Source organism: Pieris napi, chromosome 7, assembly GCF_905475465.1.
Source record: "Pieris napi chromosome 7, ilPieNapi1.2, whole genome shotgun sequence".
NCBI lineage: Eukaryota > Metazoa > Arthropoda > Insecta > Lepidoptera > Pieridae > Pieris > Pieris napi.
This window is the reverse complement of record NC_062240.1, coordinates 2,619,446-2,644,998: the sequence shown is the minus strand read 5'-3', so window position 1 is coordinate 2,644,998 and position 25,553 is coordinate 2,619,446. Positions and strand designations below refer to the sequence as shown.

Below are 25,553 nucleotides of genomic sequence, written 5' to 3'. Positions count from 1 at the left end.
CGCTGAATCCCTTAGGCCAACACTCTAAATTATAAAATTATATTTAAAACTAAATCATGAGTCAAACTAAGAGCAATAATAGTTTCATCCATAAATCTTCTTATTTAGATGACTTTGGATAAATTTAAATCTCTGAAATTAAGCAGAACTCTAAGAATAATTGAATATTCATGGCATCCCATGTCGTTAGCAAGTCGGGTGCCGGTTCTCATACTCACACGTAACAAAGCTTTTGCGATTCTAAGTTACTTACTATTTAGGGTCGTCGCTAATAGAAGTAATGCTTAGAGTCCCTCAACTCATCATGGGAAATAGGTAATACTGCTTCTGTTTCTTTCGTCAACCCTGCCCACCGATGGCTGGCCGTGCGTCATGCTCGTGAACGGGTGCTACTTGTGGTGACTGGTCGGACTTGAATTCGTGTATGCGCTGATGTTAGTTGTATTGACTATGTATTTGCGTGCTCCTCTTTCACCATGCCTCCTGCTGATAGAGGACTTAACTATTAATTACTTAAGATGTCATGTGGAACATGGTGTAATGGTTTCAGCTCCTTACAAACATTGTGTAACACAAAAAACTTGGCGTTACCTATATGAATTAATAATTTTGATTTGAGAACTGGCAGTAAATGTAAAATTTGAAGAATTTAATATGTTTTTCTTTTTTGACGTTGATAAGTGTACATTGTGTTACCTATATGAATTAATGATTTTGATTTGTTTGTTTCGCCGGTAATAAAACCTCCACCACACAGACACAATCAATAGAAATACCTACTTGATAATTTACTAATTTTCCATTATATAAAATTACATTCGTAATAAGTTTTTAAAGAAAGCATTTCAAGAAAAACGCTTTTTACCGGATTAAAGTTATGTATTATTATAAATTTACAACTATTTGACATAATTTTAAATTTATCCGACGTTTCGCGTGCTTTACAGCGTGCGTGGTCACGGTGACTGAAGACAAAAGATGTTGAATGTCAAAAAGTATCACAGCTGCAGAGAAAGTTGCATTATATGTATTTATTTCCCCGGAGTTGGTATCGACTAAAAGATGGAGGGTTTTGGCAAATTATGTCAAATACTTGTAAATTTATAATAATACATAACTTTAATCCGGTAAAAAGCGTTTTTCTTTAAATGTGTAAAGGTTATGTTAATCAAAGACAATACTATGAAAGCATTTCAATTTTTTTTTCATGCTTAAAACTTAAAGTATTATATATAAAGAAATATCGAAAAGTTTAGAGTGTAGCAACCCTGTACTAAAAGTAGGGAAGTGTGGTCTCGCCGCAGGTGCTCCGACGTTAAATTATTCACGAGCATCACTTTGTGCCGCCGCGGCCCGGATTACCTTTATATGTTTACTCGCTCGCGTAATTATACGCCCTCACGAAACTTATACCACAGCGTTGAGGCAACGTCTATGTCTAATATGATGTAGGCTTTTTTTACGTAGCCTGCCAGCCGGTGGCCTGTCAATAGGTATTTAAATTTATGAGACAAAAATGAATAGCTACACTAAATAAGATATATGTGAGGGTGATAACTAAGAACCTGACAACCCTACGGATTCTTAGCCCTACGTAGTGTAGGGCTAAGAATCCTACTAATCCTACTACTAAATAGTGAATATAAAATTAACCACGAACAGTGATGGAGCCCTACCCGTAGAGGAGGTACGAGCTAGTAGAATTTTGTCAAAGCTATCGGCAGGGTCACCTCGATAATTAAGGACTTGAAGGAGTCTTCACCACTTTAACGGAAGAATTGAACACGACAGAGCAATATACCAACCAATCTAGTTTTTCGTATATAAATTATACTACTACTACTTTTACATATTGAGTTGACTTAAAGTTCTTTGTCCCCCAAGTGGGGCAGAGGGCATCCAGCGCAGAAAACCAGCCTGATGGTCCTGAGCAACTCTCTTTTTCCTCTCTTACTTTTACATATTAATACTTTTATATTTTTGTTTATTCCTACCTGATACTTTACCGCGAATACACGTTTCTCATGGTTGTTTAAAATTAAATTTTATAAATGATTCTTTATGAATTGGTATTAACTGATTTACCGCCGTCACGTTTAGCTTGCGTTTTATTTTTGCTGTTTTGTCTATATTTTTGTTTTTTCCTTGCCTGTATTTAATTTCTTTGTTCTAATATATTGATGTGTGTATGTAACATTAGTAAGGTCATATTGTTTTGAAACGTATAAATAAATAGATTCATTTCGCGAAAAAACACTATATTCGGATAGATAGCCAACATGTCTATCTATATCTAGAAATTTGATAATTAAAACTTTGTGTTATGAGATTTTTACACTATTTTATCAATTTACTATAATAAAATGTCACCCTGTGGATAAAAGCTGAAAACTAGGTCAGATACCTAACATTTGCAAATTTCTAATTTTCTTCCGAACGATCAAACAATCGTGATCCTCAATTTAACTTTTTGAAATTAATTTAAAATCGATGGTGCTACGAGCTACGCGACGCAAACACGCTACGAGATTGCCCAACGTAGCCATACAACCTTTATCGTGTTAACTTTACTACATTTTAACTAGTTTTTCTTACCATATTATCAATATAGTTTACCTTACCTTGTATATGTTTAAACATCTGTAACTATTTGTTTTCATTATTACGAACACTATTAATATATCATATTTACTCGCACGGCTTCACAATAGTTATATAATAATTAACTGAAATTATTTAACACAAAATAATTTTGGATTATTATTGCGGTAGTAATGGTCAGTCAATTATATTTTCTACTTAAAATTAAGCATAAATAAAGTGTCAAAAACCTGAAATTATTGTAATCTTATTTATTAAAGTATAGCAGTGATCACAAAGTCTCAAGCAAAAGCAAAGTGTCGTCAAGACGGCGAGCGGCGGGCGCGAGCAAACTTTTCAATTACCGCCATGTCGTGTAACCCCGCAGCGGGTTAAATTAATTCTCTCTACTTCACAAAAAGATTCACCTTACCCCACGCCACCCTTGCGAACCGACATCAGCCGGTCTGCCTTTTTTCAATTTTCCCTGATATTTTCCAGCTCCCGTCCGTAACATACTGACGTTTCACAATATTTATTTTTAATTTAACGGTTCGCACGCAAGATTCGGAATCGAGTTACCTTTCAAGCTCTTTTTGTGCAAAAGATTGGAATATTAATGAATTGAAATGAACATTTTAGGTTCAATCTCTGTATGTTTTAACATGAACAATCATAATAATGAGTTAATCAAATACAAAATTAAGTGATATTCGGAGTTTTCGTTCACATATAGAGTAGGATGATAGAATTGTTTATATAACCGTTTGATTCCTTTAATCAGTAGTTTACTAATCGTGTAATTAATCACTACGTTCTTTTTAAATAAATGACGTATTACATGACTAGATATATTTTAGCAAATGTTGTTCTAATATGTATGTATGTAAAATTTGTAAAGTCATATTGTTTTAGAACGTATACCTAAATAAATAAACGTTCGTCTAGATCATGGTCATTTCGCGAAAAAACAATATATTCAGCTAGATAAGAAAATTATAGTCCGTAAAGAAAATTTAGACTTGACTAAAGATATTTTTGCAAACTGTAAATCTAGCAGCAACAGCTGTATATATTGCTAATTCTATTGCGTTTTAACAAAATATTAAGTAGATCAAGGTGCATTAAACATTAATCATAAACGCCCCTTAATTTTATTGCTCATCTGTACAAAGTGATTGCGTGTTACGACGAGAGCGTAGCAAATTGAAAGAGCGTTGTTTCGGAGAGTTTAGGATTGTAACACGTGTTCCACACCTCTGACCGCGAGGGTCGACGGGAGGGACTCAATAAATAATTACAGTCTTATTGACGAATTGGCTATGCTTGTAAAGCGTTTGGAAAGTGTTCTAAGCTACATAATTTAATGAAAATTTGGAACAAAAAAATTTGCTATTAAACCTAAAAAGTATTTACTTAAGAAATAATTGTCATTTATTCACAGTAAGCCTTTCTTCAATCAGCCTTCTACGTATAGTCATAGTCAATCAAAATCAAAATACGTTTATTCAATTTAGATGCTTCTTAGAGCATGCTTATGAATGTCAACAACGTTTACAAAGTTCACGAAAGAGCAGGACTACGCCATCCGTTCGCAAAACTACCAGGAGGCCTTGTTCTGAGAAGAACGGGCAAGAAACTCAGCAAATAGTAAAGTTATTATACTTCTACTAATCAAAGGTTATAATATTTGTGGAGTATGTATAAAGAGGTTAGGAAATTTCAAATGCGAAGACAAAACAGGTATATTTCCTTAGCATGCAACTGATCATGAGTCAGACGCGGATACAATCGAGTAATAATTGAAAAAATACTTTTTAATATATATTGATGTTAGAATCTTGATCCACCAATGTGGTGACGATACCTCGCCTACCAAACATTTCTCACAATAATTTTAATATCGTGCGTGAACGAATTATTGCCGGGTCATTGTAATATTAACTAAATGATAAACTAGTCCAGCTGGTGATGCCATTTTTTCGTCAGGTCGGTAATTAATTAACTTGGACGCTGCAGTCGGGGGTTAATTGCATTACATCCGAGTGGATTTGTTGAGGTTTAGCAATGATTGCTTTTTGGAATTAAATTATTAATTACCCCGGCATTGTGTGTATCCACGACTGGGCGTAAAGTTGGCGTAAGACTGTCTTGTTTTTATTTAAGCTGTTATATTTCTCCGAATGTTTACTTAGGAGCTCAGTCACATAATTTTGGGTTTTATATACGTGTCTCATGTTTGGTTTCAACTTGAAGTAAAAATTATTCTATGGAAATCATTTATTTATTCACAATAATACATACAATATCCTATAGTACTAAATCAAACATAAATTTTGAACATTTGCTAAGGCTATCACCTCAATAATATTAAGAATAAAGATATTTTATTTAAATGGTTTTTCCATTGTAATAAAATCAAAGCTAAAATACGCCATACATAATTTTATATTTATTTAAGAAAGGCGTACAATAAATGTATTGCAGATATTTTTGGTCGGTTTGTGAACTCAATGTCACAAAACAAAGTTTTATCGCCGGGAAGTGTTGTAGAGAATTCGGTAACTTGTTTTTAGTGCGGCTTGAAACATAGTAACATTAAAATTTTGTTTGTCTTATGATATATTTTGTTATGGTTTAATAGTAAAAATACTTTAATGCGACATTGCAGGAAATAAATAAAAATCTAATTTTATTGAGTAACACTTTATTTCTTAACGCACGTGAAATATTGAAGTTCCGTTAAGCTTATTATGTACAAAATTTCCTATACTCTTTGTGACTCTAGTTTACGAATAAAATACGTCTTTTGTTCGATTTTAAATCCTATCATTGGTTAGTGAGACTAGGTATGTTGTTTACGTTATACGAGTATTAGTATTCTGAATGATTAAATATGATTGTTTTTATGGCAATATAAATGTCTCTTGTCACAATTTCAGCTGGTTCACATTCAAGTATTTAATACCATACGGAAAAACACAGACATTTCTCGTAATATTAATGTATGTGAACTCGAAAATATTACTGAGATCAAAACCTTCCGATCCTACACGCGCTTGTGGAATTATGTTCCCTAGGTACTAGCTGGGTAAGGGACAATATCGCGCGCAGGTGAGGTCCGTGAGAGCGGCGGCACCTGCCGCCCCCTCTGCCTCTTCGCTGCCCTCCGCCCTCAGTGGCTCGTTAATGATGATGTGCTCAGCCAGCAGACTATTTCACTTCTGAATACATCTTTCTCACTTTCGATGCGGCCTCCCTGTCGCACTCAGGAGCAGGGCTCGCGGCGTCTCGCTCGCGGTGCGTTCGCCTGGTCGCATCCACCTAGTCAATTCGGCAAACGGTATCTACTTTGTGTCGGAAATGTAATGGAACAAATGCGGCTGGAATTAACGTCGAAACGAATGTCGAGCCACGGGGCGCGGGTCGGAGCCCTCTCATCCGATATTTTCCACGCGATGATTTTGATAAGCATTTATGCCTTTGGAAGTGAAATGTAGGCCCTTTTTCAGATATTAAATTAGTAAATAAACCATACCAGAGAACAAAATATCTGCCAAGATAGATTAAAAAACGCTTAAATTTACAGGAAATAAACAATTTAAGAAACAATTTTAAATATACAGTCATATCACGTCCCTTCCTAAGATAACCAACTCCTCGGTGTTTTAGATGAGTCATGATATCTGAATTGCAATAAACCATTTATAGAGAGATATCAAATGACTAAGCTTTTTGCTCCAACAGCTTCATCTTAAATCAAATTATAATATGTATGCCAAGTTACATACTCATATAGTTATCATCTTAATATATACATATAAATCACGTGTCACGTTGTTTGTCCGCGATGGACTCCTAAACTACTTAACCGATTTTAAATTAAATTGCACACCGTGTGCAGTTTGATCCAACTTAAAAGATAGGATAGCTTACATCATAATTTATAGCTGCAATATTATTTTATTGCAAATTATTTGTTTATTATTTGACACAATTCTGACAGATGGCGCTATGTTGAAAGTACCAACGTTTCACATTTATAAATGTATTCAACGTTTATAATTGAATGGCATTTCCACCAAAAAAGCATGGTGGTCCCCATGACGTTCATCATGTTCTCCTACCGTTTCCCTTGAATAGTTCGCTACTATATTGTAATATAACAAAAACATTAGCCACAGCAACGCTTGGCCGGTCTGCTAGTATACATATATAGTTATTTATTTCTTCTGAATGACAATTCAGGTCATTACGAGCGATTTATTCATCGTGTATAGTCCTGGCTTCGTTTGGCTTAATCCATATTAAGAATGCAATCAAAATAATTCTTATGTTATTTTTAAAACTATAGATTGTTAATTTTTTGTACATATTATTATAGAACAGGGGCAAACGGGCAGAGGGTTTACATAATGTTAAGTGATACCGCCGCTCATGGACTCAATGCCAAAGAGCTCGCGAGTCCGTTGCCGGCCTTTGACATATCGTATGTATTCTGGACGTTTATTATATTATGACCTACATATTTGAATCAAAGCTTAATACAACATTTTTAAAACATTGGCCCCTTAAACTACAGATATCAAACGCAAATTTCTGAAGGCATATATGACAACCAATTGACAATTTTTTATTTATAAAAAGATAAAAGATTCTTTTTATTTAATAAATAGCTAGGAATAGTTTTGTTTGGAAAATTTAATTGTCGTAAAATTTATTTTTCTGTTCATATTATTTATTTTCCCACCGTTTTTAACCTTCCCTGAACTTCCACAATTATTTCGGTCCAGCCATTCGAGTTTTAGCGAGAAGTTAGTTTATCAGCAATTCTAGTTATACATAGAATAGTTGAAAATATGTGAAAATACTTAATTTTTCCTATATGAAAATATTGTTCCACAAAATGTATCATTTATAATTAAACTAAAATTGACTGTTTTCCTATAGATTTATATTTTATAAGTAACTAGCGGCCCGTCCTGGTTTCGCACGGATGGTCATTGATTTTTTAAACATATTTTGTTGATATTGTTCTTTAATATTGCGGGATATTTTTTTGTTCTATCATCAATAGTTTTCGTAGCGCCTGCGATAAAAGATATTTTATAGGCATTTTTTTAGTAGAGTTCCTTATTATTTTCTTGCAATTAACTATACCAGTACTGTTTGATCCAATTCGTAATAAACATACTTACATACAAATCTTTCCTCTTTATAATATTAGTATACATGAAAACATAAAATTTAATATGGGTATTTTAGGCAGACCTAGGCTCTTGCGTAATAGTTTAGTCAATAAACCTTTTGACCATTCACCAATTCAGCTTCGTGAAGCTTTCGCCAGGAGGAGACGGGGATTATTGGGTCATTAATCACACCCGCGGACGTGACCGGACGCCACCTTCTCACTTACCCCGAACCTCCTCCCACTAAACCTACCCATGCAGGCAACCTTTAAGGAAACTTCTTTTTTATAATAATTATTAAAAGTTTTGATCTAACACGCAATTGGGTTTTTCAGAGAATCATATTGTACTATGTACTTATAAATCAATCAAGGCAATCATTTAATTTCATTAAAAAAACGGCCTGATTTTTTTTACATAATCATACTCGACGATACCATTTCAGGCAACTATTACACATTATATACTTACATGTTTGATTACATATCTACATTGCCTACATTTTTATTTGTTTAGAGAATTTCTACACTCCTGTAATAATAATAAGTAACAGAATAGAAAAAGAGTTAAAATTATGTTTCAAAGTAACCAAGTTTAAATGTAATTTTTACAATACAACTAATGTTAAACAATTCTAAAACACAGTCGATTACGACCTTGCTTATTTGATGGCCTGCTTAAACAATGTTTATAGTTATTTTGGATTTTATGTCTTTCGTGGAAAAAGGCAGGACAAATGACCTAAAAATGTTATTTAAAACACTTGATACACACCTCGCAATCTTTGATTTGACAGTTTTATTTTTATAAATCCTGCGTTCGGCCCCGATGCACCATTTCTTACTTGACACTTGCCCGTACACTCATTGTAAAATAAGACGATTTGTTATATTTAAAACCGACGAAATCAGTCAAGAAATAATCACCAACTTGCTTAAATAAAAATGAACTAAATGTGTCCCATGCCCCATGCAGCAATGCAACGGCTATTGAACAATGCTGTCAATGTGTTTATGTTAGGTTGGAAAATTAACGCCTCGGGCCAAATGAAACAAAGCTATGTTTTATGCCTTTTGAAAAATACACTCTGTTTACTTTTAATTCGGCAACAGAGGGTGGGTGCTGATATAAGGTCAAAGTTAAATCTCCATTTATATGGGTTGCAAAGTGATTTGACTGTTCTGTGGTACCTTTTGTGAACTTAAATACGAAAGCGCTTTCAAACCTACGCGTAACGATAGCCAAATAATAATGATAATCTGTTTGTAAAAGTTAAAGAAAACTATTGTGAATTCGTCGTGCTGAATGTTTATTAACGTTTTGACAATGGTTGTATGGAGCAAGAAATTATGTGGTTTTCGGTCCTCCACCAGTCTAACCATTGACTGGCGGGCCCAAAGCCCTTGAGGATGTTGAGAACTTGTATACTCCCTTCTAAACTTCGTTATGGTACTGATGGTAGCCACAGATTATAGATATCTTTCAATGAACTATTTAAAAAAAATAGAAAATGAAATGTATCCTTTTAATAGAAAATACATATTTTTTTTAAATGATGGGGCGGAGTCTACGGAACAGCCATAAAAGGCACCTGCGGCAGTCCGTGGACACCCATGTTACCTGGGTACGTGGCCGGCCTTTAAAATAGGAGTATACTGTGGAAGATTTCCGGCCATCGAGTTGTGAAAATAAAACTGGGAATGAATTATTTTAATTACGTATACAAGTCTCAAGATTATAGACACTTTTCACTCACACTTCCAGAGTTATCTAGTAAAAATAATTAAAGAGTCATTCTACCGCTATCAAACTTTGTTTTCGCTTTATCGCCATGTAATTAAATTCGTGAATATCCGCGTTATACTGGAAACTTAACCCCTGGTTTCGGGCACCCTCGGGTAGATCCAGCTTTTTGAATTTACACCGTAAGCCTGGCATAATAGAGTATATTTTGGATGTGTCCACTGGTTCACCAGGGAAGCCGAGAAAAAAGCACGTGTTCTATTTGGGATTACATGAGTTTATAAACAAAAGGTTACATTATAGTTGGGTTTTGTTGTACACATCTCGAAGTCATGATGCGTATCAAAAATATATTGTATTACAAACGTTATAAACTTAGTTTACTTGTGATATTTGCCGTAATTCCAACCTGGATTCCATTTCCACCGAATATTTTTACTACGAACGTCAATAAAAAAATACATATTAAATGCATCTAATTTTACATTTACTGCCAGTTCTCAAATCAAGGGCGTAGAACGGACGAGAATAACTGGCAATAAACTCTCCGCCACTCTTTCAAATCGCCAAGTTTTTTGTTTTACAAAATGTTTGTAAGGAGCTTCAACCATTACACCACATGACATATTTAAGTAATTAATAATAAAAAAACAAAGATTTTTCCTCTATCAACAGTAGGCATGGTGAAATAGGAGCACGCGGAACATCTCGTAGAAACATCACGCAAATACATAGTCGAAAAGGTAATCATAAATAAAACATCCAACAGTCGAAGTAATATGACCAACGCCTCGTGGCCCGGTTTTAGGTCCTATTTTAGATTACTATTATTTCGCCACCACTTGTTAACCTATTTGACAAATTTTGTTAGAAGTTATTTCTTAAATTTATTTTTATTAATTTTTATTATTTTTATTATTACTATGTAGGTTAAGAAAATTGTTAATACTGTGTTTGATATGAATACTGACTTTCTTAAATTGCGTTTGTATTTTCTTCTTATGGAGGTTTATACCACTGACGCGTTTAAATATTCAAGAGAATCATTATTGTAAGAAGCTATACTCGTAGAGCGACGTGAAGCAAATAGCTGTTCAAATCGTTAAGATCTTAAGCTCGTCTCGGTGTTGTGTAGCTTCAAAACGCTTCGCAGCTACCCTTTTGTGTAGCGTTTAATCTGTTACTCATGTAGTGTCCGTGCAGTATTGGAAGGCCGAGGTAAGCCGGGCGCGGGAACGAGCGTATGCCGGCCCGCCATGTGCGCGTACAATAGCCGCATTCTCATGGACTCAGTCGCACTAAGCTGATTGCGTGACGTCATTACGGGGGTTGCTACTGCACAGGGATGCAATCGAAACTGTTTAACTTTTTATACATGCTCACTGCACTTATAGCCCGCATTTTAAGTTACGGATCACGTGCTCTATTTAAAATTTATGAAGTAATTGAATTGTAGATGAAGGATTTCATTCAGATACGAATCACGAGTTACGTACGCGTTCCTGAATATCCAAATAATTCGATGTGCTGTAGCTTTATATAGAGGCCGCGGTCATCCTACGTAAAAACTTCCAAAACCTAGTGTGAATACCAGTCATAATTTAAAAATATATGTAAATTACAGATCCTACGACTCTGTGTACGTTAAGGCTTTGTGTAATGGCTTTGTACTGTTATAAATTATATTGGAATTCAAAGTGTAATTCTATGATGGGCAATACAAATAAAGTATATATATTCTGTTTCTTAGTACCTATTAGATATTACAAACATTTGGGTATGATTTACATTTAAGACTAGGTAGAGTGAAGAGTCCTTTATCGTAAAAGAATCCTTACATCTGCTACAATTTTACATCTATATATATAAAAGAAAGTTGTGTTTGTTACAACACTTATAACTCGAGAACGGCTGGACCGATTGCCATGGTTTTTGATTTGTTGGATTTGTTTCCGTCCCGAATAGCAGAATAAGCAAAATATCGGATAAGTTAACGAATAACATTAAATAAATTAATTAATTTTACGAATGCAAAAACCATATGGTGCCATCTGTTGACAAAACTACGCATCATTTTACGTCGAATTCGTGTCAGTTCAAGAAATTCCGATCTTGAGGTGAATGAGGAGATACATAACCATGCTTTGATCCTGATCAAAAGATGTTGGATATCAGAAAGTGCTTAACATGCAGTATCGCCATATTGACGCTAGAGAGAAGATGCCTAATGTGTAAAACTGCCATTCTTCTTTCGCAATGGCAAGCAATAAAACATTTCTGTATTTGCAAAAAAGTTGTATTAATGTAATACTTAACATTAATAAAATCCTAAAATAAGTTAAATTAAAGTAACAACGATATTACAAGGTTGTAGGGCGGAACGAAGTTAGCCAGGTCAGCTAGTATTTCTATATAACACAAAAAAGAAATCAAGATAAAAGAATACTGTCCTAAGCTGTCAAAATAATAATAATAAAAATATTTTTACAAATAGTATCGTTAGTGTAAGTTATAATTATTCTTCAGCAAACAAAATAAGAATTGTAATATGTAATAGTTAAGTTAACTTAACTGTTTTATTCAAACTTTATTAAAACTGTACTTACTAGTTATAATTTACTAGCTGCCTTTCGATTCTGTAACTCACTTTTCGAACTCACACAGCGATTTTCGCATCAATCATAAAATGACTGCTTCACGACTGATTTGAGAGCGACTGCCGATGCGAAAACCGCTGTGTGAGTTCGAAAAGTGAGTTACAGAATGGCAAGGCAGGTTTGTTAAATCACTTGGATTAGTTTTACTAGTAGCATTTATCATTTACCTTATACTTTTAGTAATACATGTTTCAGGTTGCAAACATTGTTTTAAATTATTATTAAATTAAAAATATATTTCATAGCTGTGCAACATGAAAGAGGACCTCGTAAACCGAAGCTCCACGCTGGCTCGTTGGGCTCGCTGCCTCCTCCAGGAATGTCGCACGCGCACAAACCACACCCTTTAAAATTATCGCCGCCTTCACCTTACACGTCATTGCCACAGCCTTTTAATTTTCAGGTAAGTGTCACCGTACATAATGATAGTTGAAAGATATGTGAGCAACTGGGGCATAAACAGTGATTAAATTATAATACACTTACTCAAGGAAGATTTATGTCAAAACTTTTGTTTTTTAATATCATTGTTTTACGTATTCTTCTATGCTCTATTTTTATAATTAAGCTATAATCTGTTTGTGATACCGATGATTTTGTTTGCGTGTTGTTCCCACGAGAATGTAAGTGCGTGCTCCTATTTCACCATGCCTCCTGCTGATAGAGGATAACTCTTTGTTTTTAATTTATGTTATTATTATTAATTACTTAAGATGTCATGTGGAACATGGTTTAATGGTTGCAGCTCCTTACAAACGTTGTGTAAAAAAAAAACATGGCGATTAAAAAGAGTGGCGGAGGGTTTATTGCCAGTTCTTCTCTTTCGTTCTACGCCCTTGATTTGAGAACAGGCACTAAATGTAAAATTAGAAGCATTAATATGTATTTCTTTACTGACAAGTCATAAGTGTACAATGTGTTACCCAAATGATTAAATGATTTTTGAATTTAATTTGATTTTAACGTTTTGTAATTATTCCTTTTTCTTATAGTTTAGTATAACCAATATCAGCGAATCCGCACCACTAAGCACGGCGTCTTCCGGCGGTTCGAGTGGTGCGGGCGGTGCAGGCGCTGTCAGCCCTCTGCCCCTTATCACAGACCCTTTCTTGGCCCCGCCACCACCAGGGCTCCTACATATGCTTATGTCCAGTGATAAATGTCAGGTTAGGACAGTCATATTCCGAGTCGTTAATTATAAGTAAATGGTTAGATTTATAGGAACTTAAAAAGGTTTCTATAAATAATTCGTTTAATAGTTGGGCATTAAATTACCTAATTACGTCCTTTATATAATAGTAAATTAATCTATCATGGAATAACTAATCGACGACTCTAAGTGCAAAAGTTACCTACATTGTGTGCTTTTAATATATTTTACGTAAATTAATAATGAGAGATTAAAATTAGTTGTGGATTCAACACTATCAGAAAATTACTATTAGGTAACTTTTATTTTATTAGCGTAACGTATCATTGTTGCATCACGAGAGCACGAATCGTGAACTTTATAGAATTTTTTAAGCATTAAAAGTTAATTATGTAATGAACGATATCACTAGTTCTGAATGTAATGTTAAAGGGTTTGGAAGCGTTTGGAATCAAAATCCTCAAATACTTGTTGGTGTTTAGGAACTAATGTGGAGCGCCAAGCAACTCCAACTTCAAGGAGATCCAAGCCTCTTGCGGCCGCCGCACACCGCTTTCGGCGCACCTCTCGCGCCTACGTGGGAACTACTGCAGGTTAGCCGAAGATATTTATAAGTAATAAGCCTAGGTATAACATGAACCGTACAGCACCTTACATTATAAATTTATACATCGTAAGGGCGTTTTTATTGAATTGTGTTACGATATATTTAACAAAATTACGCAAACATTTTTAATCGTCCTGTTGAGAGTAAACCCTACTTTAGGTACTTCTAATTGCGATACTGACAACGATCAAAATCTTAATAGTTTTTGTGCCGTAACACATACTGAAAGTACTACGAGTTTGTGTACATTAAGTACATTAAACTTACATACAAAAACGTGGCGTCGTAAGTTACCGAGTGAGGGCCCTGGTTTTATGTAACAAAGTCATTTCTTAGAAGCAATATTTACTTTAATTAATCGTAACATTACCATTTACAAAAACTGCTTAATAAAAAACAGAGTAGACCTAATAGGTATTGTTTAGTACGAATTCCTAACATCCGTAGGTTATATGTATATTTTTATACGTATCGTTCGATGTACTTTACGTGAATGCCTTTGTGACTAAGGGCGGGATCTGAGCCGCGATTGGGCGCCACGAGGGTGACTTTTCGCCTACTTGACTTACCCCGCCCATTGGTCGTGACACAACTGACTTTACGCCTACTTATTTTATATCTTCGATATACAAGAGCTACGAGCTATAACCGTCGCGACAGTTTTGCTACGTGGTTGCAGCATCGTTCAAGAGATTAGAGTTAAACCACAAGCAATTAATAAATATACATTTTAAATTGAACGTATTTGGATTTCGTTGTAAACATCGTTTATTAAGCAAACTTACTAAAACCTACTTGAAGAATTCCTAAAGAAGAGATTTCCAATTTAACACGTTGGTTTTTTTTTAAGTTTTCTACTGCCACATACTAATTCCATAGATACGATCAAAGATAATGTAGTTTCGTAAAATTTTTGAACTGATATCGTGAATTGTCTAAAAATCGTATTGTAATTAACCACTTGCTTTCACATTTTCTTTCTTTAAGATAATCTTTCGTCATTTTAGGAAACAAGTGCCCGACTGCTATTCATGGCTGTGCGTTGGGTGCGTTGCCTTGCTCCATTCCAGGCGTTGGGTACCTCTGATCAGCTAGTACTATTACGAGCTGCATGGAAGGACCTATTCTTGCTTCATCTGGCGCAGTGGTCTGCACCCTGGGACCTTGCTCCTCTACTGTCAGCTCCCGCTGCTCGAGCAAGACTTCCGCCCGAACCACTCGCTGATTTAGAACTGAATACTCTACAGGTAAATTGGATCTTATTTGATTGATGTCTTAATTTTCATTCGGTCGATGTAAAAATATGAGTTAAATTCACGATTGACCATGGTATAAAATGACCACAAATCGTCACAATGCTATAACATCTTGGAGATATTGACATAGAATCACCAACAGAATGTAGTCCATAGGTATATAGAAACAAATATATGCTTACGAAGTTTGGATGAGGTTGAGGATATACCCACGGGGGTTAAGAGACATCTCTTCTTCGCAAACTTCATTACTGAAGGTCGTGCTTGTCTTGAACATTGACTTGCTGCCTCCACACCACTCTATCCTCAGCTTGTCACAGTGCATTAGGGATGTTGAGAGTCACATTTTTTTTACCTGGTCAAACCAACGGATAGGCGATCGACCCCGACTTCTCCTGCCATCACTCCTCCATTCCATTACCAACTATTCGAGACTATTTGTTCCTCTCTTGAAAATATGGCCAAAGTAGCTGAGGACCTGTTTGCAAATGATAGTCGACAGTCTTGTGGTGATTTTTAGTTGGCTGAGAATGAAGTTATTGGTTCTTTTTGCAGTAGGTACATGGTATTCGCAACATTCCAAAAATACCAAAGTTGTGACGAGTCGGCCCTTGGTAGCATTCGACACGTTTCTGTTTTGCCATATTCTGACAGTTTGATCATTGCTGCTGTAGCATCAGTGTTCGCCTACGTATTGCCCCGTCACATCCTCCCTGGTTACTTATGTTAAAAAAAATTTGTCTACAAATTTAAAGTCCGCCAGTTGTTCAGAACGTCTGTGGAGCCCAGCCCGATCCACTAACATTACTTTTGTCTTTACCCTATTAATAGAAAGACCGACCATTTCGATTGCTTGTTGCACTCTGGAAAACAGTTCCGCCATTTCCCATTAAGAGTCATAAGTTTAACTAATAAGCTAACACTGCTGATTAAAAACCTATACCTATAAAAGATGTATCTAAATATCCTCGACGTCAGTTGTAAAACAATCAATTAGGTTTCAAAATCATTTATTCGTATAGGTAACACAATGTACCTACATTTATGAACGTCAAAAAATAAATATACTTACTTATATAAAATGCTTCTTATTTTACATTTACTGCCAGTTCTTAAATCAGTTTAAGTTTCTCAAATCGATTCCTACCTATAATCTCCATACGATTAGGGTAGACCGAGGCGAATCGGATCACAGGGCGAATCGGATCAAAATTAGAAATCTGTTGATAATTCAAATATCACATTCACATAGAACGCACTCAACCGGCGTTTTATGTCTCTCCATTTACTGAGCACCTCCCGACATAAGCAGTATTTCGATCGCGCTTGTGGATCAGTGGCAATGCCGATCGTCAGCCACTCGGTTTTTTGTGTGTGTCGCAATTTGGCGCTCATCTAAGGTACGCGTACTTACGATATCTTTGTGTCATATGACGGATTTGTCTTAAAATTCAACTACAAGGCTTATATTGTTAAGCAAGGTGTTTATATTAAAGAACCAATTAGCTTTTAAGTATAATCTTAGAGGTTAACGTCTAAAATATTTATTTCAAAAGTCCTAATTATGGGGCTAATCGGATCATATCCTTAGGGGCGAATTGGATGATACTTTTAAACTGATTTATTACATGTTTGAGGTTATTGATTCATATTTATTTCCTGACCGCCGGAGAATGGTCTCAAGAAAAAATGAAAGAGGCTGTAAATAAAGTCCAGAACAAAGAGTTTACCTTACGTAAAGCTGCTAAGATTTTTTCAGTGCCGTTCACGAGCTTACAGAAAAAAAGAACCATAAATATGTGAATTATTTGCCAATAATCAAAATTGATCTTATTATTATATATTTTTACTGATTCCAAAGTTATTTAACACTATACCTTAAAATTTTGTTATATGTTGTGTACGATCCGATTCACCCCGAATGTTGGGGCGAATCGGATATTTTCCTTTTTTTAGTTTTTAATAGCTAATTAAGAGATTATATGTATGATTTAAGTTTTCAAATGTTTATTTCATAGGTAATTGTTACTTCTTACGATTTTATTAATAAAAATAACATTATATAACACTTTAGTATGATTTACTCAACCTCAAAGAAAAAGTGATCCGATTCGCCTCGGTCTACTATACGTGATTTTGTCGTTTCAGGAAATATTATGTCGGTTTCGACAGATTGCCCCCGACGGTAGCGAATGTGGATGTATGAAGGCAATAGTTTTATTTTCTCCTGGTAAGTGAATCAAATATATATTACCTATTAGGTACGTTTCTACTATATGTAGTAAGTAGGCGAATTTTACATTGGAGTTTAATACTTGGTGGAATTCAGGGTAAAGATTATTTTGAAAACTTGAGATCCTGCGGGTGCCAGCAATTTTTTTAATACAGGGGGAAACGGGCAAGAGCTCACCTGATATTTAGTGATACCGCCGCCCATGGACACTGCCATCAAAGCCAGAGGGCTCGCAGTACGTTGCCGGCCTTTTAAGTATTCGAACGCTCTTTTCTTGAAAGAGCTATGATATCTAATTCAAACTGAACTCAACATAATAGGTTTGGTTTAAATGATCAAGTTAAAGAAGGACAATACACATAAAATAAAACCTAACAATTCTTAGTTATTAAACCAATGTGGCATGGAGTTGACATTTCTTCATCTGATCACTTAGATTTGTTCCCTAAGCTATGAACTTAATTTAGTTTTGATGGACTTTGATGGTTTATATGTAATACAAATTTATTATTTATTTGACAGACACTGCAGGTCTAAGTGAGACTCAGCCGGTAGAAATGCTTCAGGATCAAGCCCAGTGCATTCTCGCAGACTATGTTCGGACTAGGTATACTCGACAGCCTACTAGGTAAGTCATTAAGTATTATCTGCTCTTATTATTATAGCTCCTTATATTTAAATTAAGAACATATTAACAAAAGAAGAAATCCTAATTTTTTATAAAAAAATCAATTATAATCAAAATCAATCAATGGTTTCATTAACGAGGTGACTCACTTGATGCAACCTATGTTTTGGTCGCCCACTGTTAATGGTTACATAGGCGATTTATTCTGGACCTTCTAGTATAAAACTTCTATAAAATATTTTATTATAATTTGTAAGGCGACAGACTCGCGTTGGCGTAAACAATGTCACACTACGGCCATCACGCATACACGCAACGCACACATAGAAGCGCGCGGCTTCTATATAATGCGAAGGCCACCAAGCTCATGGCACCAGGCCAAAACAGCCCGAGCTGAGATGTGAATGCCCTTAAGGCCAACAGCGAGATTCCATTCAAAAAAAAAAGCTCGTGGCAAGTCCTATTCAGGCCAAGCTACGCTCGCCAAAACAGCCCAAGCTGAGCTTTGAAAGCCCAACTTGGCACTTAAGGCCAACAGTTTACAAAAAAAAAGCTCGTGGCATTCGTCTGCGAGTACAATAGCCCACCGGGTCGTCTGCTCGTGGATCTTCAGTAGCTTTTCTGGACCGATGCCCCGCGTCGTTAAGTTAAGCCTTAGCCAGGTGTACATAAGGGTTGTGATGCCCCGCGTCCTACTTACAGTTCAATGTTAGGTTACTCATATTGTAAGTAGGTACCTACCTACTGTAATGTATTCAATATTGTATCAAGAAGAACAATAAATTACTTTCATAAGGACAATTGAGTTTAATTCTCAACACGCCCTTACAAATTTAATTTAAATTGGCGTCGAAGAAATCATAAATTACTACTCTAACTACATTTTCACTGCAGACATAGTTTTTATAGATTAAATCTGTTATTTTCAGGTTTGGCCGTCTGCTGCTTCTACTACCGTCCCTCCGCGCCGTGCGTCCACGATCTATCGAATTACTACTATTTCGAGAAACAGTTGGTGACGTATCAGTTGCCACACTGCTCCACGATATGTACCGCATGCAACCCGCACCTCACCCGGCCTTTGCTACTGTCACCAACGCAGAACACTCTTCCTCGCCATGAAGTTTGCTTCTCGAATCCTCTACGTTTCCACATAAGAATCTATTACATAGTACTCAGAGGACATTTTAGATTTATAGGCCATCCTAATTTAGATAAAGTTTGTGGTTAAATTACTTATAATTTTAAGTGTAAATCAAAGGCACTAGGTTGCACCAACTTACACACTAAAGCTTGTGTCATGCATTGTTTTTTTATCTAATGGATTTTTATTATTTATTTATTACAACATTTGTGCAAATCCGAAAGAATACTTAAAACAACATAAACATGACTTCAGACAATTTTAGGAAGTAGTCAATGTTAAAATAAAACAAGATAAGTTGTCCATATTTTCCACAATTAGTCATATTTATTCTTAACATTTCGGTAATTGTAAAAAGTATTATAAACTTTTATTTCCTAGCCTATTAAATAAGGAGTTTGACTTGTAATACAACTAGTTGAATTCATAGAAAATTGTATGTAAATATGTTTAATTGTGCCTCAACAGACTGTTTATTCTTAGAGCTTTGAAACTCAACATGTAAAATAAGATATTGTATTAGACATGTATAAATTTAAAAAATAAGTTTATCATACAAATTATAATTAGTAAGAGCAATTAAATGTCTTATTATAACTAGCAGATTGTACGCATTTCAGCTATTTGAGTCTTCAATTATAAATTTTCAAATAATTCTAGTCAAAACTTGTATATATCATATTGTTGGTTTGTTAATAAATTTATTGGCACATCATTACATGATGCAGTTATTGTTACTGTATAATATAAAACGTGAAATCTAGTCATTTCTCTAGTCACACATATTGTATGTATATCTAGTGTTATAATAAGTGTATTGAATAAAAAATTGTGTATAAGAAAAATAAACATATCTCAAATCAGCATTTGATATACTACCTGATTGATACATCTTTTTAAAATCAATACTAGCAAATAATAAAAATAATCATATAGAAGAAGTAAATAATATATTTTATTAAGCCAATTAAAACAATCTTTACTATTCTGTACTTATAAAAAAAATGTGCTATGGTATAAATTAAGAGCTTTATTTGCTAAATATTAGCCCGACATATTGATTTGGCCGATTGAATGAATTGCTTCAACTGTTGATAGATCCACTAAGTCATCTTCTTCAACTTGTGGTTGAGTTATTTCCTTTTGTTCGACTTGAGGTGGGGCTCGCGGGAAATCTAATTTACTCCAAGCACCTGGTTCAGCTTTCTTTAGTTTAACCTCAACTTTAGTACCCAACATTGATGCGCTACTTTTGTCCAAATCTATGACCTGTAGATAGAATTAAAAGCCAATATTTTTCTCAGATTAAGTGTTTCTGTAAGTCTATTAAAATAAGTCCTTAATGTCCTTACCCCTCTTAGTTCAAGGTCTAACTCAAAAGAAGCATTTCCCTCTTCACAGAAAAAGAGCTTTACATTAAGCCGAATTGGATTCAACTTTACAAAACTTGTTGTAGGATCATACTTTTTTGCATACACACTGACTATTACATATTCTGGTGTCTGGTGCCAGTCCCAGCGACATTTTACAGTGCCAGCAGCAGCAGCCTGCAAAATTATATTTGTTCCATTTGTAAATTCATTTAAAAATAAATTACTAGGGCAAAATCAAGGCTAGGCATTACAAATTACCTCTTTAATCCATTTGTGAGTACCAGTTGTGCAACCTGGTTGACTTAAGAAGGTATTAAAGTCAGTAGTCCTTTTTTGACAACAAGTCCAAAATTTAAGCCCTTCATGAAACACTGGAAAGCCAGGGTGGTGTGTGCATATACTGTCATTAGTTTGGGGGCCTTCATATGCTGCACTACATCCACCATTCTTGCATATTGTGCCAATTGCTATAGTCCTTATAATTAAAAATAAACAAAGAATTTCTATAGTTTTAAATAAATATTAAATATATAATACCATGTGACCTTATACATTTCAAACAGAATTACAGAATCTAATTTGAAAAGCAGAACTTCTTTAATCATGTGTAAGTATTTTTTTTACTATAACTTTTTTCGGAAAACAGAATTACTGTGTGTTACTAATAAATAAATTACCCATCAGTAATAATAGCAGCTTGTTGTGAAGTATTACGAACACTTTGCTTTAAAGATTCCGCAACATTTGGTTTTAAGGTAACAACTGGTGTGTCAAATGGAGGCCTGGGCAGTCGTGGTCCAACAATTGGGGCCCTTACTTCTATCACTTGTTTTTGCTCCAAATCTTTATCCAAAGCCTTTTTCTCTGGTTCCACAGGTTTCTATAAATAAAAGAACATTAACTTCGAGTATATTATACAAAACAAATTTTACTAATTATTCTACTACATACCACACTATTATGTTTAGATAATGTACATCCTTTTATATTCAAAAACTCTGTAAAATCAACGCTTTTCTTATTACAACAGGACCATCCTTTATATGCGTCGTGGAAAACAGGTGCACCAGGGTGATGACAGCACGTATCTACAAATAACATTAATTAATGTATTTGTATAACATAAGTGAAATATTATTTTTACCATCTCTTGGAGAACGGTCACCCTAAAAAAGGTGGTTAATATGGATCACGAAAGCTTGATAAAAATCTACCTTTATCATTATCATTGGGATCGAAAAGTTGACCACAACCCCGATTATAACACTGTATAAGATTAGTATTTTCCGGCATTGGTAATCTTTTGTGTTAGAGTCTTTTTAATTTCGGGTAAACAACAATATAAAATAGTTATTTTTAATATTCCTCGCTAATAAAGACACGATAACCCCACCGCGAGCATCAAATCGCCATTCCTATTACATTAGTATTATTTTATTTATTACCCATGAGTTATGACATTTGACAACTAACAACAGACTAGACAGACAGACAGACTTGAGAGTGGGCAATGGGCATTAATAGACTTACATTGCACAATTCGATATAACTTATACTTCGATAGATTACAATCTACCGAATAATAATACGTTAAATTGTAAGCAGTACGTTGAGTTCACAAACTTTCGACAGTTCATAATCTCGCGAGATAGATTACAATCTAACGGTGTTTACAATAATTTTACGGTGACATATACTCTCTAATCTCCATAAGTGTCCTGTGTCATTGAATTAAAAAGAAGAAGAAGCCTCCATTCACAAAAGAGTGCAGGTAATTTTTTCGCCACACCGAGCTCTACGACTTCATATTATGTCACGTCTCTCAGCTCTCTTGCCTCCATCAATATTCCAGCCATTTTGGAGCCAACAGGCTTCGCAAGGACGATGACAAGGGGCCGAATGTGATATCTTTGATCCCTTGTGTGAGAACGTTAGCTCGTCTCACCTCGCTCGGACAAGCACAAAGTAATACTTTTTATTTATCCGTTTTTAATGATAATTATTATATTGTTATTATCCTACACAGTTAATAATATTATACTTTATACTTGTGTGCTATTCTATCAAAATATTTTACTTTATTATATGTATAAATATGTTAAAGTGACATCTTGAGGATTTTACCGAGACGCGACATATTATAGAACCGGTATAAAATGTGACATTTGTTCATTATTTTCTGCGGGTAATTTTGACATTAGACTTTTGAGAATTTGACATAACAAATTAAAACTGCAATTTGCATACGCGATTGCTGTTTTCCGATTTTCTTGCGTTTTAGCGAATTGCTAAGTTTAAATTATGAAAAATTCATTAGGATCCTTTATAAACTAAGCTACCATCAAAATATTTATTTATTAATACTTTAGTATTTTATGTGTAATTTATATAGCTTGGAAAAAATGTAATTGATACTGTATAATTAGTAATTTTGTAAAATAGCTGAATATTATGTTTCATTGTCATGGAAAACAGTAGTAAGTGATTAGAACTATGTTGCTGTAGTCCACCAGCGAAAATGAATTTGATGCGCAAATTGCGTGGGTCGTCCGCCTCAACATCGGCGGAGCCCGAAGCTGCGAGCTCTCACATCCAGCTTGGTTTGATGCACTTGAAAAAGTTGTTTGCAGAGTACACCCATCCTCCTCAACCGCTTACGGACGCTGAAAAAGATGATAAACTTTACAACATGCTACCATTATTCTGTAAGGTATGTCAGCTATATTTTAATTTATTATACATTTTAATAACTTAAACTTTAAGGTTTTAACTTGTAATATACATTGTTAGTGCATTTTATCGAAATGAATAAGGAAAATTGTGTTGCATTGTAGGTGTTTGGAGCTAGTCCTTCAACAGAAATGAATGAAAAATTTTGGGATATTCTATCATTTTGTCAACAAGTATCAAAGCTAATGGTCTCAGAAATAAGAAAAAGAGCCAGCAATCAAAGTACTGAAGCAGCTAGTTGTGCTATTGCAAAATTTCTGGAAATAGAAAATTCTGAAGAATCTAGTAATGGATGGATGCTCTTGTCAACATTAAATCTTTTAGCTGCGGGTGATCAATCTTTAATACAGGTACTGATTCAATTTTATTTCATAAAATTTTTAATTAAATACTAATAATACATATTATGTATATTATTATACAGAACTTATAGATATGTTTAAGTGTTGAGTATCAATTAGCATTAATATGTCAGATTCATGTGGTACATTATTTCTATAAGTTATTATTACTATGCATTATATTTTTAGCTTTATAGTGTAACGTCATAGTTGTATAAGTATATTCAACACTAATGGGATAAAATTATAATAATAATATATTATACAGAAATGTTTTTTTTTTGTTTGCTGATATTTATTATATAAGTTTTTTTCCTTGTATTTATTTATGAAAAATCTATACATATGTATATCCTTAGTTTATATTTAATAGTTAAATGTATAATATCTCTTGTGTAGGTGATGACAACAGCCGCAATACCCTCAACTTTGGTGAAGTGTCTATACTTGTTTTTTGATCTCCCTGAAATACCAGAATCAGAGGCAGATGTACATGATGATGCTAGTGAATTTACACCAAGAGAAAGAAGAATATTATTGCAAAAGATATTTGTTCAGGTACTTTGAACTTGATTTATATGAGGCTAATTTATGATATCTTTTAGTTAACTTTATAACTATCACAAATGTGAAGCAATCCAATATTGTTTTAGCTAAGAATAGCAGAGCTTAAAATTCTGTAATATTTTTTTGATTTAATAAAAAAAACTTTATTTTTTATTAGAAAATCTTCAAAAAAAATTATTACATAGTTAAAATTCTTTAAAATATTGAAATTTTACAACCCATGGTGCTGCATCTAGTGGCTTAGAATGGTTGTTGACCACTTGTGCCTTACAAATATCAGTGAAGCAGACTCAGAATTGTGGTGTTGTTGAATTGAGTTGAATTGTTGCATGGACGAGAGATTAGTGGCACTTATTAACCTATTGCTATATTTAGGTGTTAGTGAGATTGTGTAGCCACCCATTTCCTTGTGAGGAATTGGCAAGGAAGGACGACCTGAGTCTACTCTTCTCAGCAATCACGTCGTGGTGCGCTCCACATAATATGATGTGGAGGAAATCTGCTGCTGAGGTCTTGATGACTTTATCTCGACATGGCTTAACACAATCTGTGGTACAATATATTCATAGTAAGTATTGATGAGAAAGATAATTAAATACTTTGTTGCTCAGACATAGTAGTGCAGTTATACAAAAAAATTGAAAAAAGCTTCAAATTGTAAACCTGATATTAGAAGTTAGTAGTTAAAAATACAACTCAAAAAAAGTGGAACAATAGACAGTTAATGGGCGGGCTTATCGCTAACTTCAGGTGTCTTCCAGGTAACAATATACTGAAATATATTTGAACATGCGAGTGTAAACATGTCATGGTACTATGTAAACAAACTTATTGAGACTAACTCAATAATACAAATATGACTTATATATAATAATCTGTAGAACCTCATAAAACTTTTGTGATTTTTCAGATAAAGGATGCGTTGGATTGTGTATAGAAAACATGCAAAAAATACCGGAACTAACACCCCTAGAGGTCAGTAACCTTTAAACTGTACCATACTATGAGAAAAGAAAGAAATGTCATTGTATCTGTGTGTCTAAAGCCATAATGTCTAAATAGCTTGAGTTTGTATATTAGATTTTTGAAGTTATACTTCTTTAGGCGCGTTATGAAAAATTTATGAGAGTGAAATTTTAGGTGCGCGCGCACCGTGACACAAAATTAACAGAATGAAGTTGCCCACGGAAGATGCTACGGCATTGGACATAATTTAAAAACAACATTCGAATAATAATAAATATTTAATTTTTCAAATGTAAACTGAACTTTATTGACTATAATGACTCTTTGATTATTTAATTGTAAATAATTATTTGCATGCAATCAAAAACTATATTTATGAATGCCAAAGA

General features: G+C 34.4%; 3 protein-coding genes across 3 annotated transcripts in view; 2 read left to right on the top strand and 1 right to left on the bottom strand.

The window, feature by feature from the left end:
* LOC125051102 (protein dissatisfaction) overlaps positions 1-20,070 on the top strand; it is a 30,390-nt gene extending 10,320 nt beyond the window's left edge. The window contains exons 4-10 of the mRNA XM_047651254.1: positions 12,415-12,572; positions 13,162-13,335; positions 13,802-13,912; positions 14,934-15,173; positions 17,331-17,412; positions 17,938-18,043; positions 18,973-20,070. Coding sequence (XP_047507210.1) covers positions 12,415-12,572; positions 13,162-13,335; positions 13,802-13,912; positions 14,934-15,173; positions 17,331-17,412; positions 17,938-18,043; positions 18,973-19,165 — 1,064 coding nt within the window. The 3' untranslated portion in view covers positions 19,166-20,070. The remainder of the gene's footprint in view (positions 1-12,414; positions 12,573-13,161; positions 13,336-13,801; positions 13,913-14,933; positions 15,174-17,330; positions 17,413-17,937; positions 18,044-18,972) is intronic.
* Positions 20,071-20,120: 50 nt separating this feature from the next.
* Positions 20,121-22,000, bottom strand: LOC125051103 (cysteine and histidine-rich domain-containing protein morgana). The gene is made up of 6 exons (XM_047651255.1): positions 21,775-22,000; positions 21,512-21,648; positions 21,238-21,440; positions 20,819-21,035; positions 20,540-20,734; positions 20,121-20,456 (listed from the first exon to the last, which is right to left on the bottom strand). Exons 1-6 carry the CDS (start codon positions 21,851-21,853, stop codon positions 20,232-20,234), a joined length of 1,056 nt encoding a protein of 351 aa, XP_047507211.1. The 5' UTR covers positions 21,854-22,000; the 3' UTR covers positions 20,121-20,231.
* A 787-nt stretch (positions 22,001-22,787) lies between these two features.
* LOC125050880 (WD repeat and FYVE domain-containing protein 3) overlaps positions 22,788-25,553 on the top strand; it is a 54,962-nt gene continuing 52,196 nt past the window's right edge. Inside the window, exons 1-5 of the mRNA XM_047650943.1 lie at positions 22,788-23,270; positions 23,395-23,640; positions 24,031-24,189; positions 24,574-24,766; positions 25,109-25,173. Coding sequence (XP_047506899.1) covers positions 23,079-23,270; positions 23,395-23,640; positions 24,031-24,189; positions 24,574-24,766; positions 25,109-25,173 — 855 coding nt within the window. The 5' untranslated portion in view covers positions 22,788-23,078. The remainder of the gene's footprint in view (positions 23,271-23,394; positions 23,641-24,030; positions 24,190-24,573; positions 24,767-25,108; positions 25,174-25,553) is intronic.